The 18,883-nt window shown below is 32.9% G+C and overlaps 1 protein-coding gene across 3 annotated transcripts in view; it reads left to right on the forward strand.

The window, feature by feature from the left end:
- Window positions 1-18,883, forward strand: part of FMN2 (formin 2) — a 144,184-nt gene that overhangs the window by 25,256 nt on the left and 100,045 nt on the right. For 2 of the 3 annotated variants that reach the window (XM_042891123.1, XM_042891142.1), the window contains exons 4-6: window positions 3,487-3,634; window positions 6,705-6,772; window positions 16,653-16,685. In XM_042891123.1, the coding sequence (XP_042747057.1) occupies window positions 3,487-3,634; window positions 6,705-6,772; window positions 16,653-16,685 (249 nt within the window). The remainder of the gene's footprint in view (window positions 1-3,486; window positions 3,635-6,704; window positions 6,773-16,652; window positions 16,686-18,883) is intronic. The other variant, XM_042891134.1, reaches the window with a different exon arrangement.

Below are 18,883 nucleotides of genomic sequence, written 5' to 3' on the forward strand. Positions count from 1 at the left end.
TGCTTGTCCAATTAACTACTTACATGCAGTGGGAACAGGGAAATGTATATTTAGTATATTAGAATGGTTAAACTTTCTGAAAGGAAATATTTCTCTTCCATCTGCAGTAAAGATAGTGCTGTTTAAAGTACAAACACTTGCATACAGTGTGGAACAAGCAAGCTCTTAGAAAAGTTCTTACCTTAGAAATCTTGTTTTAAGCTACAGGAACAGAGCGAGTTAATCCACAGACCTGATTGTGTACAGCTGTACTCTCAACACTTCCTACTATAAATGGTAAAATGTCTATTGATTAGTTATCATCAGATCCTTTAGCAATTTGCCTCACCCATGTGCAAATGCTATGCAGTTTTAAGAACCAGAGGAAAGTGCTGTGTAAGGATATGTGAAAACCAGAATCCTCCACGTGACATGACATCTAGTGCACTAGTGCACTGGACTCAGCCTTAAGCTCTCAATGTCTGCACAGAAATGAGTCCAAATAAGACTGGGATCACTCAGTAGTAAGATTATTTTTTTTTATCCAAAATCTTTATACTCTTTAATAGTGGAGATTGAGCAAGACAAAGTGGAAATTCTAGATGTATTCAACACTTGATCAAGGTAAGAGAATTAATTTGCTGTGCTTATAATGATAAATAGTAAAAACTGTCTTTGAGGAAATATTACAGAAGTTGGAGGTGGAAGTCAGTAGTTTCATGTATCCCTATAGTAAATTTATTAATGGTAAAACAAAACATGGATACTTTACTTAGATTTTTTTGTTGTTTATTTTGCTTGAATAGTATTTCAGCATCACAGAATTGACTGCATATAGCCTTTATCAAAATTTTCCAATAATCATGCAAATTTGTAGCAGTATCAGTTTTGGAAAAATATATATATTACTATATTGACTGAGAGGGAGCTACAGACTAAAGGCAAAGAGATTTTGGACTATATATTGAGAGATTAAGAATTAGGACATTCAAATGATTTGTCTCTTGGATTGTGTGGAAGTGAAGATAGGACTAATTTTTTTCCCATTTTCACTGCCATTTATAGAATATCAACTTGGCAAGTTTTTCAGACTACCTTTCTGTGAAAAGGAATTTTCATATCTGAAATTCTGTTTTAAGTTTACATGTAGTCTGTAACCAGGTGTTATTAAATATCTTCCTTATATGTTAATCAGTGATGCATTTTTATTTTGTTGTCATATATCTCTGTAAGTATCTATTACATTGCAGACTCTTCCCTCATCTTTCTTTGTGTCAAATAGAAAATGAAAGATTCAAAAACAAGCAGAACGAACAACAATAACAAAAAATCTTCTATAGTAACCAAGGTTTAGGAGTATAGGATGGAGTTGTCTGATGTCTTAACTGTTCATAGTTTACATACTGTAAATCATATCAGTTGGAACACAGGTACTTTATACTATATTACTATGATAATGTATTCTAATTGTGCCATTATTCTAAGATATTGTGTTTGTATGTTTTTTAAAATTCAAGTAGACTAATCATGCATCAAAGCTTATTTGTTAAAAGTTTATACTGTATCTTTCAAGATACTGAAATATCATGTCTGGGAATAGTTTGTCTTCTATTTATATTATGTCAATATAATCTACAATAAATTGTCATTTTCTATTTTATTTCTCTGTAACTCTACTTGTAAGCCTGGTGAAAATTGTGATTACCCAGCTAACCCACTGCACAGATTGTTCTTCTCCTTGTTTCTTGGATTGTGTAAGGTTTCCGATCTTAAGCAATACAGTGGGCAGCAATATTTTGTTCTGGTTTGTTTCAGAAATATTTTCCTCTTCTTTTGAGATTTGGATGGTGCAGAAAAAAAGAAAAAGATAAATAGCAATATTTAGCACCATTTCCTTTTCTTCACACAGTATTCACAGGTCTCCCTCTCTCTTTCTCCCTTTTATTCTTGTGTTACTGAAATTTAGGCTGACACCTGAAATGTTTATCTTCTAAAAAGCAAAAATTTGCATAAATTGGATAAATGGAAAGTACCAAGTTACTGGAAGAATTTGTATTAACTTTGCCCGTTTGAATAGGAAGTGAGAAAATAATAGCCATTAATGCTTTCTCCCTTTAAAAGTCTAAGTAAAGAATTTGATGTAATTTTGTATAAATGGATAAAAATCTTTATTTTTGTCTTTACTGAAGATTTGATTGTGTCTGGATTCTTATGTTTTTCATGCTGGAAAGATTTAATAAACTTCTTTCCAATATATTTGCAGCAGAGTTTTTTTTTCTTTATAACCTGCATTTGCATGTTCTAAGTTGTTCAGATTAGAATAAAGTTGTACCACTTTATCGCAACTTATTTTTAAAGAAATAGCAGCTTAGTCACATGGAGTGGAAATACTTCAAAAAAATTTGTGTTATGTTCTCCTGGTGTCTGTCTTCAATACTTGTTTAGGATCTGTCTTTAAAAAAAAAAAAAAAGTTTAATATTAAAAATGAAATATGCAGCAAAACACATTACTGATATTGGGCTAAGAAGAGTGTGAAACAGGGACCATAAATGTGATCTTTGAAAGAAGATGATGTTGAGGGATATCATTATGTTTATTCTTTATGTTGATTTATCTAATTTTCTAGTGCAATATTTTCGCATTATTCCAGACCTAATGCTCGGACTCATGCTCTTGCCGGGACTTATTTTTGTGAAATTTATAGTATTAAAAAGATCAAATCTCAAGGTGTACTTGTTGATGCATACTGGGAATCGCAACTAAAGCTACTTGAATGTGATCAGCCAACCTTTTATCAAGTTGAAATCATTAGTAACTGTTTGGTCAACCTGTTACCAGAGACTCTGGTTGTCTCCTACTTACACAAAATGGATAAAGTTGAAAGCTATTGAAGAATGTGCTTGGATCTGACACCAGATGATTAAGAACACTTTAATTTGCCTTTAAAAGCAAACTTACCTTTTAATTTGTCTATCAATACAGAAATATAAGTGAAAACAACAAATCACTGTAGAGAATAAACATCTCAGTTCAGTTTATTCTGAAAGGATCCTAAGAATATTCGGTTTCTTTTTCTGGTTTGCAAATATGATGTAAAATACAGAGTACGGATTAAAATAATTTTCCTTTCTGCAAACTGTAAACTAGCCCTATTTAAAGTAGCATTGTCATGCCGGACAGAAACTTCTGTCTCTAAGAAAAGGTGTTGGAGTTGCTTGCACACTCTAAAAATGCTGAACTGTATTCTAGTCTGTTTTTGTGCATGTAGATAACTAAGGTTAGTTTTTCCTATTGTTAATGGATGTTCAAATTTCAAAATCAGAACATTCAGTTCTTTCAATATAGGTTTATGTTAATTCTTTGCACAAGATGGAGAGTATAAAAAGAAACCTGCCTTGACATAGGGATGGATAATAGTCTACGTTGGAAACAAAGACATTTATATTTTGATATTGTCTTTATATATGAATTTCTTAAATTTTTTTTTTTTTTTTTAATGACCACAGCAAGACCAGCTTTATACTTGGGCTGCAGTTAGCCAACCCACACATTCATCAGATTACATTGAAGGAAGCTTTCCAAGGAGAATTTCATCTGCATGGCCCCCACCCAAACCTCCAGATGAAGAACAAAGACTTAAAATTGCAGAAGCAGGTATATGTTTTGGACTTGGACAAGATGTATATATGACACTGGGGGGAACTGCTGCCTTTTAGAATCCAAGCTACAAAGTTAGTATCTTAACTTCTAACAGATCTGATTTTGAAGACATTGGGTTAGCATCAGAAAATCTGTTAGATAGCATAAATCTAATAAAAAATATTAAGCAAAAAATGTATGTTTCTTAGCAATCAAGATGTGCACCTGGCATCTGCTGACTAATAGATTTTTATCAGATCTCATACCTTTGTTCAGTTACCAACCATTCCTATTTTTTCCCCCTCAATTTGAAGAATTAAGTCATCATTTCAACATATCTCTAAATATTTATTGTAGTATTTGGGTGGAGTTAATTTCAGGTTTCCATTTCTTTGAGACCACTTTTTCTGGAACAAGAGCTAAGTATTCCTTGCATGGATGTTATTTGTTGGCAATACTTTATTATTTATGCAGTCACAAGCAAAATAAGTGATGCCAACAAAAAATGCAGTGTTACTATATAATTCTGTTTATGCAGTGACTTTTTACACTTTTACCAAAGCAATGCTATTACTGGTCAAAGAAACATTAATGCATGCATCTTACTGATGCAGTTCAGGGTGTGGGATGATCCAGCACTGGACTATCACAGTCATCCAGCATTAAATGGTATCATCTTAAATGCTGAACTACGTATTTTATTTTGTATTCAATATGAATGGTGCCATATGTGGTAAATGAATTCATTGCCATGTACTTTGGTTTGCTTTTCTTGGAGACTCAGGTATTGGATATGCAATCAGAGTGACTGACTTTGAAAACAAAAAGAGGAATATTTTATTCCTTATTTTACTTTGAGATTTTAGCATGGCAGAGGCTAGTGCAAGTAAACAATGAGTTTGATGTTTCTAATGTCCAGATGAATAATGAATTAAATGTATTTTGAAATACAGAATATTATTATTTTTACTTATTTGATAGTGTTTCAACTATACAGATACAGACTATTAAATACGTTCATTTTGTATGCTGTTTCCATCCAATGTTGTTATATTTAATTATTTCTACTATACTTATATAAAATGTGTAGTATATGTGTATTCCTTATCTCAGTCACTACCCTCTTAAATACTGCAGAAATTTAGGCAAATAGAATTAAGAGATGAAAAGGAAAACTGCATATTGCTACCATTTCTAAATGGAGCATAAATAGTCATCAATTTACTTTCTGTGTTGACTTACTGGAATTTTATCAGTTGGTGTAAATTTGCCATTTGATGCATGGAAGGAAAAGGAAAAATTTAATGTTCTGAATAAACTCAGAAAAACTCAGTAAAATAAATTAAAAAACCCTCAGTAAATAAATAATTTAGATTTTGTTTGATTGTGTATTTGCTATGTGGAAGAAAATGGAAGTGAGAGATACTGCACATGAACCTGAAATATTCACATTTCTCTCATGATGTGTGACTACTGTTTTTATACATGGCCTTTGATATGTGGAAGGGACAAGTATTTTATAAGGATTTAAATTTCTGTATGAAGAGTAGCTATTCTTTATTTGTATTTTTATTACTATATGCAATGTAAACATTAGAGGCAAAGTTTATAAGCAAAAACTTGAAGCTAAGAGAAGAATGCCTGTTTGGAATTTTGTTTTGATGTCCATTTTCTAGGAAAAATGTGCAGATAATATTTTAGTTTTATATATATATTATATATAAGTTACTATATAGTATATTTATTCTATATATTATATATACACACAGACATTATATATACATAAGATAATTCAGTGGAGGAATGAATAGATGTTCATTGGGATTTTTACTAGTTATTCAGAAGTAGAAAACAGTTAAAGAATGAAGAATTCTTGTTTTATCTTTCAATATAAATGGATAATGTTGTCAAAGTCTTGAAAACCAAATTAGTGCTGTTTTTAACTCAATTTGAACCCAAAGTAAATAGTTAGTTTTACATCTGCACTTTGAATGCCCTTAACTCTAGGGAGTAATTTCTGTACACTTACAGAATAAGTATACAGGACTATTTTGCCCTATTGAGATGCCAGACAAGGAATAATATTGCTTTGATATTTCTCCAAATTTACTTTCTTTAGTGAAGCCAATTGTCTTTCAAGCACATTTTTAAAATACAAGTTTTATCTCTGTCATTGTCTACCTCCTAGTGGCCATCTCAAATCTTGTGGCAGATCAGGAGGGCCATGTCAAAAAGATGACATAGCTGCCAACAGTAATCATCCTGCTTATAGCTTCTTGTAGCCTTTGCAGAAGAGAAGGCTTTGGGAAGATCTCATTGCAGCCTTTGAGTACTTAAAGGGAGCTTATTAAAAAGATGGAGGTTTTTTTACACAGCCTGATAATAATAGAACGAAGAACAGTTTTAAACTAAAAGAAGTGAGAAAAATGCAGATCAGATGTTAGGAAATTCTTTACTCAGAAGGTGATAAGGCACTGGAACAAATTGCTCAAAGAAGTCGTGGATGCCCCATTCCTGAAGTTAAAGGCAGAGTTAGATGGAGCCCTGGGCAACCTGACCTAGTGGATGGCGACCCTGCCTGTTGCAGGGCAATTGAACTGGAATTATATTTGAGGTCTCTATCAATCCAAGCTTTCCTAAAATTTTATATAATACTTCTTAATGAGACTGAATGTGAAAAACAATCACAGGAATTATTGTTTAACCTTTGGTGACGTGTAGATAAGAAACCTGTAAGTAACTACTTTTCTTTAAATCAGACATTTTGACAGTCAAAATAGAGTTCTTTGACATTTATGCATTATATTTTTAAGATGGTACCATTTAATGCTGAATTTTAAATAATAATAATAAATAATAATTAAAAAATAAATAAATACATTGGAAACTGAGATCAGGCTCACTTCATATATATATATATATATATATATATATATAATGTGCAATTAACTTTAAGTGGATAATTAGAAAAGTAGGATGGCTATGTTTTCTTAATTATCCTCTTTTGATTAAATCCTTAATGTGTATTTTAGAGTGATGAAATGTGTCTGTATATATAACCTATGTGTTTGTTTGTTTGTTTCAGAATCAGAGTTGAAATCTACTGTGCTAGAAGCAGAAAAACAACACATAGATGATGTTCAGCAGGTACAGGTAAGATCCTGACACAAACATTCTAAGTAGCATTCTATAGAAAGGCTGGAAAAGTAGTACTTTGGTCATTTATGCAATAGTTCTTGTGTAATGAATTTTCAAAATTTAAACACTTAAGTTTTCTCTCTTTGATCTAAACTTTTCTTTCAAAATCCTCATGCTCCTTTTTTTATCTAGAGATTAAATGTTCCTGCCTGCCTAAAATAATTATTGTCAAATTATTGTTCACTTCACTCAGAAGTAATGCTTTGTTCCAGAGATCATGGTATCTCTTGGTATCTTTTAGTAATAAAAGGTCGGGTTATATCAGTTAATCTACAGAAGTTTGTGTGACTAATAGTGATAAAGATTATTTTATTAATGGAGCTGATCTATCTACTCTCCTTGGCCACAGCCCTTTCTTGTATATTAATGGCTGTGTTTTGTAAAAAATAATCACTGAATTTGTTTCTGAAGTAGAAAATAATGTCTAACAAAATACATTCTATTCTTTGTTAGGCTTACTAATTTAATGCAGACTCAAGCAGGGATTTTGTGTGTGGTTTAGACTTACCAAACATTTGAAGAGTTCTCCTAATTGATTATCTAAATTCTCCTCTCTCTGTAATTTTAGGAATGCTTGAAGACTAGAACACATTAGTTATAATTATATCACAAAAATATTGTACATTGCAATATCTTAAGCTTAAATTATATTTGTGCCATGCATTTTTTTTATCCTCTGTCAGTCATTTCTTTGTCTGATTTATTTTATTCCATTTGCTAGTGTTAGCAAATCTCTCTTGTTCTCTATTCATTTCTTATAGCAATAATGTAAACTTCTTCCGTTCTGTACTATTAGCCATCAGTGAATAACAGCAATAAGCACTTTGTATGCATGATCACCTCATTGACAAGAAGTCAATTTTTTGCTGTGTTATGTCTTCTCCTTGGTTTACATTAAAAACCAGAGTGGAAGAGCCTTAATATTAGAAAATGTACGTGGGTGAAATGAAAGTGTTTCTGTATTGTCCCAAACAGTTGAAAATATCTAACATGCATACATATTATATATATTACAAAAAGAACGTTTACTGAGCAAAATGTTAAAACTAATGTCTTTTATCATGTTTGGAGATAAAGCATGTACTATAGTCAATTCTTTCTTGTTATAGTTTGTACTTTTTGTTAAATGTGATGTAATGCTATGAAATGTTACTTCTAGAGATCTATCATTTCATTCTTTATCTAGTTTTGTAAGTTTTATTTCTGAAGGAAGCAAGCATTGGCTGCTGTTATCCAAGTAGGTGATAACAAAGAAGGGGAGACCTAGCACGAAACTTGAATCTGATCAACTATGTTTCTCTCAAATTTCCTCCCTACCCTAACCATTCCCTTAGAAAGAATTTTCCACATTGGGTAAAAATAATTTGCTGTGGTTGGTATTGACGTAGAAACAAATGCAAGCATAACATGACAATTTATGTTGCTTATAAAAATTCTGTTAATTAAATTTACTGCAAAAGGCTTCTGAAGTAAAAGCACATGTCACCTTGCTGTCCCCTTCTCCCCTGCCCTACACTCCCTTCCCAGATTCTGCATTTTCTTGCCATTCTAAGGGATTTTTAAATATATCTTGAATATTTCCTTCCGTCTGTGATGTTAGACGCAATCTTGTATTTTTTGGCCTAATTTCCTCAAGTTGTAAGACTTCTCTTCTTCAGTCAAAAACAGCTTATTCACAAAAGTCACAATTTAAAAAAGAGATTGTAAGAGAATGCCTGTTTTTAGTGCAGGATTTGTTGAATAGAGTTAAAAATAAGATAAAATGGCAGTAATTTCAAGTCTTAGCTTTGAATTGCCAGAGAAGAGCAACAATGTCTACACGGCCTTCTCAAAACAAACAAATCTTTGTTAGATGGAAGTCCATTAGTGAGGAAAGAAGAGAAAAACTGAATGTTCTCATTTAGAAACCTGAGCTTCAAACTTGAAGTTTCAATTTGGCAGCTGTACTTTTATGCAAGAGCCAAGTTATTCTCTCTTTTGCACTCCTGCTCTTTTGTGGTACCATTGCAATTTTCCCTACGTTTTAACTCAATTTTACTTTATTTTATATACTAGATAGAGTCGTAACAGACAGGAAATAAAAGCTTATAATTGTTAAATAATCACATAAAAGCTGAGCTTGAGTAGAGGGACATCACAGAACTAAAAACTTATATACTGTTTGACAGTCGCCTAAATTTCTTTTTCTTTTACACATCTTATTACCAAAGCGTTTTATATTTCTGTGATCATCTGTATCTGAACTATATCACATCACCTGTGATAAATGCTTACTCAGCAGAAATTTAGAAAGCAAGCCATGATTACGTGTATTTGAAGGTTAGAATTTCAATGTAATGAATTACATTCCATTGAAGATGTCTGGTCTACTGCCTCGTATTTGATTTTGGTTGTATTACACTTTGCATTGAATATTTAAACTACGTTTCCAGTGCAAGAATTTGCCAACCAAAAAACCTCATTAATGTTGTAGCATTTCAAGTTCAGTTGTTTGTTTTTGTCTGGCTCATTTAATTTCTACCAACAAATAATTATTAGGTTATTCTTAGAGATAGAGGTGAGGCAAAGAAGACTTGCCTGAAATGATTCTACAATAACAAATAAATTAAAGATTTTTTTTAATAGGGAATTTTTTTTATTTCTGTGTAACAAAGCTCTCATCTGGACAAAGATGCTGTGAAGGAGACTGGCTAATAACTGTTCAGTAGGAACCAAAGGAAAAAAATGTTTATATGCTAATAAGAGAAAAGTTCCCATGTTATGGCTTTTTTTTAAATGCAGCTTTGATTTGCATGCTCTTTCTTGAGGGGAAAAAAAAAAAAAATACATATTTTCAGAAGATGCAATGGTCTTATTGAGAAAAAAGTTTGAGTGAAGGAAACTTCCTAGAAGTTTGCTGTATGAATTGAATGATAATGAAACTTACCCATTGAATTTTACAAAGTAAATGCTATAATCTGTGTTCTCTCAAATAGTTCGGTATTTTGTTTTAAGAACAAGCATCAATTTAAAATTCCTGCAACTTCATGCCAGCATATCCAAATCACAGAAAACAAAAAGCTAGAGAAAAACTTAAGAGTTTTTTAAATCTAATCTTTCCCAACATTGTCTAGGTTTGTATACGTGTGGTGCAGCAACTTACTCTAATTTTCCATTCAATATGTAATGTTGCAATTTGGGGTAACTTCGCTTCAAGTAAGTAAGCATACAGAGGTGTTTCCTTGTTAGCCTTATGAATAAATTATGCTTTATCAAAAATGTACAGAAAGAAAACAAATTTCTTGTGGCACAAGAAATGATAGAAATCTGGTAGATACTTCAGTTATGGATATAGGAAATGTGCAAGTGCAGAATGTTTTACTTTGGTAGTAAAAAGGAGTCTAATCTTTGTCAAAGCTAAATCTCAGACGTGATAAGCAGAAATCGTATATATTTGGTCTTTAAATGTTCATGAAACACAGATTTTATGCAGGTTTCCAATTTTGAGATTTTTCTCTTTTTCTTAATGTCAGAATGTTTTCTTCAGCTTAAACATGCTCCGGTGGTTTTGTTTCTGCTATAGAAAGCCTTATGAGCATTAAGATTTTTTGTTTGTTTGTTTAATGGTAGATAAATAGACCAAACTTTTAAAATATTTGACTGAGCATGACTGTTCTATTCTCCAAGCTGAAATCCCAATATAATTTAACAAGAGGGTGTGAGTTCTTCTCTATCCAAGCTGAGCTATGTATTTAAAGCACTGGATTCTGCTAGTGTCAGAATGGCTCTGAAAGAAAAATGAGATCACAAGGAGAAACGGTAGAACTGTGTAAGTAGAGCCTTAAAAACACCGTAAAGAAGTCTGCCTACTCAGCCACTAGATGGCAGTTAAGTATTTTTGAAGGAGCGTGAAATGTACTGGTAAATCATTCTCAGAGGAATCCTTAAAATATTCTCAGGTGAGAGTTCAATTTTATTGGTCTGAAAATGGTGTCTTTCTGGTAGTTAAGAAGCTAGCCTGTAAAAGGTATCCACATCTACTGTATTTAAATTTGGCTGTGGATTAAGTAACTGGAGCATCTCCTAAGGCTAATAAGACCATATCCTAAAAATAACAGCAGTCCTGAAATATTGAATGTTCAGAAAGCTCTGTGCTGTCATTGTTAAGGTGATTCTTTTCTGTTATTGTTTGTTGTTAATCCAGAATTGTAAACACATTTGATTGGTATAATCTCCAAGACCGCTAGAAGGCAGATAACTGTTAGCCTGAATCTTTTCTGAACCTTTTCTATTAATTCATAATGCTGGAAAGGATTAAAAAAAAAAAAAAAAAAAAAAAAAAAAAAAGAAGGGTGCCTTTTTATTTAATTATTAAACATTCATGGAATATAAATCACAGGCTCTGCATTTAAAGAAATAGAAAATGTAAACTAATATATCAAGCCTTTGTGGTAGGAAACAAAAGCAATTGATTTTCAGAACGAATATTAGTATTTTGAATCCAGACTTAACAATTCTTGGATAGGGTCCACTGTTTTGCTTGAAGCCACTACTTCTTTAAGAACAAAATGTGGTCTTTGGGAAGAGAGAATAGCACATTTTTGCACTCTTACTCCTGATCCTACTGAGACTAAAAGTAGTTTTACTCTAATCTGTGTTCTTAATGTTCATTATAAAATGCTTTGCCCATATATTCATTTAAATTTGAAAGGTTTTTTATTGTTTTTCCTTTTTGATACTTGGCAAGCTACTCAATTAAAGCTGCCATAGAATATTTTAGGGCTGAATAGACATAGGGAGGAAATATGTTCAGTCTCTCTCCCACCAACACTTTTCCCCAAGTTAGAGCTAGTATAGATGTTTGGCCGCATTTCTTAGGACTTGTTCATCTCCAGGGATGGATCTGTGATAAGTGTTAGTGTGTACTTTCTGCTTTGCCAAGTCAGTGGTAGAAAGATGAAGACTTTCTTTATGATTAATTGCTACATTTCTGATGTGACACTTTATAACAGCTTAACAGCTGAAAATATGTGGTCTAAGGAAAGTAGATTCATTTTAAGTTATCCTAGTTTTCTTCTGAATGTTGATGAAAATAATTCTCAATAAACTTCTGGACAAGTTCAGGTGTTTCATACAGTTTCTGCAAAGCAGACTTTATGAGAATACAGTAGAACAGAATATAATTTTGCATAATGATGATTCTGCATTTTCAATTTTGATTATGATTTATACTTGGCGGGGTAGGAGGGGAGGGAACAAGGAAGAAAAAAAAAAAACAACAACAGAATTCTTTGTTATTTTATATTTAACTGCTTTGAAAAGTAGCGCCAACCTTAAAGTTCCAGGAAAAATATTGCCTGAGATGTGTGGTTGCAAATTCTGTACAATTGAAGTTGATAAAGATTTACAGACTTTCCTTACTTCTATCACAAACAGCAGGGATAAAAAGACTGACTTATTTAAGTGGAATTTTGTGGTGAATTTAAGTGGAACTTAAAATCTTGGCTACGATGTGCAAGTTTCTCATTCTTTCTAAAATATAAATGACTGAAATGGGTAGGTCTTGTTTAGGAAGTTACCTTTTGTATTCCTGTGTGTATGACTCTGAGCAATGGTATGCCTTTCTCTCTTGCTCTTTTATAGATTGCTAGTAAAATACTAGCAGAACATAGTTATTTCTGAGTGAGCAGTGAGTAAACAAATGCATGACAGGCATAAATTTATAGACCTGATCCAGGTGTATGAATATCGAAGGTGTGGGGGGCAGAATGGCGAGGACAGACTCTTTTCAGTGGTGAATGGAGACAGGACAAGGGGAAACAGCTGGAAACTGCAGCGTAGGAAGTTCCGCACAAACATGCGTGCAAGAACTTCTTTACAATGAGGGTGACGGAGCACTGGAACAGGCTGCCCAGGGAGGTGGTGGAGTCTCCTTCTCTGGAGATGTTCAAGACCTGCCTGGATGCCTACCTGTGCGACCTGCTGTAGGGAACCTGTTTTGGCAGGGGGGTTGGACTCGATGATCTCTGGAGGTCCCTTCCAACCCCTGCAGTTCTGTGATTCTGTGATAAAGTTATATAGAAAAATGCAGATTTTACATATTTTTACATATTTTTACATATTTTTTTCATTTTAGAGGAGTTGTTGATTGTTACATTCAAAACCCAAAATTACAGATAAGATCACATTCTCAAATGTTAAATTATTTGCTTTGTTTCAAATAGTCATATTACTCTAAGAGATTTTTTTTTTCTAAAATCCATCATACCAAAATCTTTTTACTTAAACTCTCAAAACATAATGAAATCATTGGAGACTAGCTTTGTGATTTATTTTATTTAGTTTTCTCATCTGAAATGAAAAATCTTTGTTTTTAATAATCTTTCCAATTTTAAAAAGATAGAGAAACTGATTGGATTCCAGTCCCTACCTTAAGCATATTCGTGGATATATTTGTGAAGACTCTTGACTCCATCTTCCCAGACTTATTCTTTAGTGAATAGCAGGCTCATATTTCAGGGCAGTGAAGACTATATATCCCTTTCTATGAAGAATTATTCTTGCTGAGGGTTTTTTTTTTTTTTTTTTCCTCTGCTAATTCTGTTTGAAGCCTGAAACAAAAGCAATATACACATCTCCTATTTTGCGGTCTGGCTAAGCTTTTGTATAAAAAGGTCAAGCACTGTGTAGAAGTATCAAACTCCAGTTATTTGCATATCAGGACGTGGCAAACTTGACCTGCAAAAATCGTTGGTTTTTTTTTTTCCTCCAGTATTGGACTATCAGGAAAAGAAAAGAAAGACACTGGAGGAGTCACAAATTCAGGTTCTATTAACGTTCTCATTTGGGCAATAGAATCCTTACTTTCTATTTCTAGTATAAAAACTAGCATAGTTCCTGGAAATAAAGAGAACAGAAATAACAGAATGAGTAAGAATAAACAGTAGTACCTACCCAGGTTGCCAAACCATTTATAGATGAACCAAAAACTTTATTTAAAAAAAAAAAAAAAGCCTAGTCCAGACAGGTTCAGCTTCTTTCTATAGCATGCCAATTTAGTAAAATTCAAGTTACAACAGATTTATTTGTTTTAACCCAGTGAGATGGTTGGTTTTCTTAGCTCTGATATATAGAAAAACTTTTAGACTCTGAAAATAGCATGGAAAATCACATCCTTTCTTCTACCACTTGTTATTTCTTTTTTTCTGTGTTAAAATAAATCCACAACAGATTTTATCCCCACTTTTAAAGTTGTTGACTCTTAAAGAACCTGCTGCTGATTGGATTGATAGCATAGATGCCTAGGTTTCAGTTCTCTCTTCAGCTGTTGAAAAATCTGAGGGCAGCTAGTTCTATTATAGCAGCCTCTAATAAACAGGAGAGACCTGAAGAGACAGCAGAAATAGGCATAGTAAAGTTATGTTAAAAATAATAGACCTCTGTGGGTTTTTTGTTGTTGTTTTTTTTTTTTAAGTTGTTTTTCCTATTCTTTGTTATGCACCTATTTTACGCTGGTGTGTGTGACTGAACACTTAAACTATTTTTTGGAATAAATGAAATTAGATGGAGTATGCTCTTTTGAAGTTATTTGTGCAGACCTGATGTAGTATAGATGACAGTTATTACGCTGGACCACTGCATTTCTTCTAGGGTGGTGTTCAGTGGTTGTGTAAGATTTATCTTATCTCCAGTCAGCAAAAATTCTTGATGTTTCAGTTATAGTAGAACTTAGGGATAACATGCAGTCATATTTCAACTTAGCTACAAGTCTTATGACTTCATAGAGGGAGAACTCTGCAAGTTTTCAACCTTTGATGCATCTTCAGTTTACTGACTAAAAATGAGAAAAGGAAAGAAATGGATTCTTATCCTCTGAAGTGTATTTAGCCCAAGGAGAAGGCATTCAGGCAACTGTTTGGGAACAGATGCTTCAAGAAATTGCCTCTAAAAAAAAAAAAACTGCTTTCTTACTCTAATTTTGAAAGTTGGCATTTGTAATGAACATGTCTTTGGTTGTGGGTCCATTTTCTTTGTTTAATCTATTTTCTTATTTAACTATTTGAATTATGGTAGTTATTCATTATTTTTTTTTTATTTCTGTAATTACTTATTTGAGTGTTTATTTTGTCATCTGTAATAGGATATGATAACTTTTCAGCTGGCTATAGACTTGTCCTTGCTCATCAGTTTAGGAAGAGCTGAAAAGCCCCAGTGCCAGCAAAGCATAGGCTTCTGTAATCCGGTGTTGCAGTATGTCACTTGTGTCTCTGTGTGGGAGATTAGCTCACATCTGCCAAATACAATTAATCACTTCAGGCAGGGATGTGCACTTCACTTACTTTCTAGGGCTGGCTTCTTCAGTCCTAATTTGGGGCCTGAGTGTCATGTTTCCTTGTGGCTGTAGGAAAATGTGGAAGAATATAATTTAACATGCAGTGTAGCTTTAAACTACTGTGAAAACATACACCCTTTGTCCCCATACACACACCTTCAGTACAGAAAAACCTTCTCAAATGAGATACGATCTACTTGTCTGAGGAATAATCTAGCATCCAGTACCAATTCTCCTTCGCTCGTTCTCCCTGAAGCCATTGGCATGTTTGCCAGCTATTGGCCCAATTTCTGCAATTGTAAAACTAATATGTTGCAATGAGTTTTGGGGATTAAGTGAAACATGAAAATCAGGTTCTGTGCTGTTTGGATGCAAGTGACCATCAGTACTTCTCTTCTAACAATAGCTGCAGCACTGAGAATTTTTGTTAGAGTTTTATCTCCTTTCCTTAAGGTTGCTTGGAAAGAACATTCTTCTATACAACTGGATGCTACTAGAAGCATGTGCTGACATACTGGGAGACCTTAAGAGATCTTCGGTTTTGCCATCTTAGTCTTGCTTATGTATGTGCTTCTATTTCAAGAGCGTGAATGCAGCCAGGTAGCAACAGAATTACTAATTTCAGAGAAACAAAAGGATAAAAAAAATTAAAAAGGGAAAGAAGGTAAATAAATCTAAAATCCTGTCTTAGAAGTATGAATTTCATGTAGAAGAAATAGCATGACTGCAGCAAACTGCTGAAAATGATCAGATTATTGATGTAACTTCTGGGCTCGTAATAGTGTAAGATGTTATCTTCTAAAACTAAATTGTCTTTATTTTTTAAATTTTCCATAAATGCCATTAAGAACTGCCATTCACTTTATTTTCAGAAGAGAAAGGTACATTATGTCTGTTCATAAAACATATAAGTGAATGCAATATATGTGTGTATATTGGAAACTATATATAGAGATAGAAAATAAATACATTCTCCAGTACAAATAGGAGATTTTTAGAAATACATTTAGGCTATCGCTAAGTTTTTTTTGTTGTTGTTGTTTCCCTGCCTGGAAATTTTATTTGAAACATTCATCTGAGAAACCCAACTCATTAGAAGAGATAGCTGTGATCTGAAATTTTAAATGTTTGACAATGGACATGTTTTATCCTCATAGATCAGCTTTTCTGCTGATGCATGTACGTGCAAACATGACAAGGTTGGAAAGAGTTGGCTGTAATGTACAGGCTGTTTGTGCACATGCAGATTCGAGTATAGAAGCTTTTACACAGCAAGCAGTATCTGTTGGATACTGCAAGCTCACAAGTCTGTGATTACAGTACAAGCACAATTAGGGCAACTGTCCCAGATTTAGCCAACACATTGCATATGGAATGTGTAGAACTTGTTTGAGGAATGCTGAGCAAAATTCTATACTCATACACTTGTGGATTTTTTTTTTTTTTTTTCCTATTCGCAGCTTTCACACAGCTCATCTGGATAAAGAAAGGCTTAAGCTTCCACCTTTCTTTCTTTCTTTACAGAAAGAAGACTGTTCCACAGTACCTGGGTCCTGGGTAAGAACTCTAGGCAAGACAGAGTTCCCACATATTGCTTTTAAAACCCGTAGGTTTCTGCAGTGGAATTGTACTTTGGATTAAAAAAAAAATGAACTTTCTTTTATGATGTGCATTTTTTAACTTGATATTCAGGTTCTTATCAACAGCTTTTTACCATCTTTTGTATATACCAGAAATTAAATCTTCTCTTGCCTGTTCTTCTTAATGAATGATCAAATTTTCAGTTCTGATCACTCATGGCTTTTTTGTTTGTTTGTTTTGGTTTGTTTTGATTAAATTGCTTGTTTTGTTTTGGTTGGCCTGTTCTTCAAATTTCCTTTCTCATTGGTGGAAATGTGCTGTGTATTATGTTTCTTAGATAAAACTCAGGATTTAAAAAAAAAAAAAAGTCTTTCAAGAAAAATTTTAACTTAATGCTGTAGGAAAGGCAGAAATGTAATGAAACTAGTCTGAGGACATCCTCTATCTAGAATAATTCTGGAGGCATAAGTACGGATTTTGTTCTGTTTTTGAACCAAATAAATTTGAGATCAATGCAGTTTGCAGTTCTCTCAGCATTCATAGCAAAATCTTCTATGTTCATATAAGTCTTTTGTGGTTTTATGTGAGAAAGTGGATATAATTCTGATTCTTACATAACAAGGTAACAGTAAGTGAGGAAGATTGAAATACAGTTTTTCTCCTGTCATTGAGACGCGGTGCTAGGGCTTGAAGTCAAAAGTCACTTTAGTTCATCAAAACACTTTTGATTCTTCTCTTCAATTATTTAACCATGCCACTTGGCTGCCTTCTTAAAAACAATAACAAATAAAAACACTTTTCTTGAAGAAACTTCCATGATCTACTGCAAAACATGATTTCTAGGTTTTTCCTGTAGTTCATGTTGTGTTTTAGGATTCAAGGACTACCTCTTTTTCTTCTGAAAAATTTAATCTAATCTAAATAAATCAGTTTTTAATGCAGTAAACTCTTCTGAGATCAGCTATCATTAAGGTAAATCTCTGCAGAACCATTTAATGTTGTGTTTAATCCTGCTGGCTTCAGTGTTGTTGTTTTTTTCACGGCAATAATAAATTTTCCAGTTCAATTAGAATTGAAAAGCTATATCTGTTGCGTAGCTTTTGGTAGATTGTTCTTTCAGTTTTAAAATTGGATATTAGGAGAGTTACAGTCTGGAAAAACTGAATTTTTTTCACAAACAACTGAAAAGAACTGTGTGGCCTTAGAAATCTTAGTAGTATATTTCTGTTGTCTTTGCAGTGTTGTCTTTTAAAGAATTTATAGGTCTTGATACTGTGTTTGTGGGTGACTGATACTGGGGATAAGATGAGATGAAATGCAGAGATAATAGGATATTCATCTTTTTCCTTTATAGTGGAGTTCTTCAACAAAACCGTTATCACTACAAACACAAAGCTATTAACAGAAATGGCAGTCTGTAAAGAAAATATCTTTAACCTTTTTTTCTTGTTATAATATAGTTTGTTAATATGTCTATTAATTCCTTTACTATTCATCAAAAATCCTTTTTTATGTTCTCTGTTTTTACATTTCTATTCAAAGTTTGGTTGGGAGAACAAGTTGAAATACATGACTTTGAGATCAAACTGCAATTCCAGAACATTCAGACAATATAGAAGAATTAGTTTTGATGAAGTAGATTCAAAATTGCACCATATTTGATTTAAGTGTAGAAGCTGGTGCTTTTTAATTTTGAGATTGTTTTAGAACAGCTAGAAAACTAAGATAAACATGAATTTCTAATCTTATGTTTAAAAAACAATTTTGTGCAGAAACAACTTTGTAAGTATTAATGAACATGTATTTTATCAATAGTCACCATCTGGAAGTTACAACTTCATTTTTCAGAAAGAATATTGGCTTTTATATGTATGTCAAAGGATGAGATTAAAAACATCATCTTCCTGAAACAAATCAAGGCATTTAGTTAATCAGGTATTGTATGCTTATTTGTAGGCTTCGTTTTCAAGACCTGTGAAATCTGAATATTTGAAAGATTCCCCGTGAAATAAGCCTGCAGTCTCCTCATGAAGTTTGCTTTCATGAAAGCATAAAAAGGCACTGAACAGTTTAGCCATAACCACTTGCAAAAGCTGTTGTGTGACAAACTTAATCTAAATGCTTGAAGTTCTGATGCTGGTGACTAATATCCCAAATTAAAAACTAGTAACAGC

The sequence above is a fragment of the Lagopus leucura genome, unplaced genomic scaffold, assembly GCF_019238085.1.
Source record: "Lagopus leucura isolate 7727_CA_CO unplaced genomic scaffold, USGS_WTPT01 Super-Scaffold_73, whole genome shotgun sequence".
In the NCBI taxonomy this organism is placed as follows: Eukaryota; Metazoa; Chordata; class Aves; order Galliformes; family Phasianidae; genus Lagopus; species Lagopus leucura.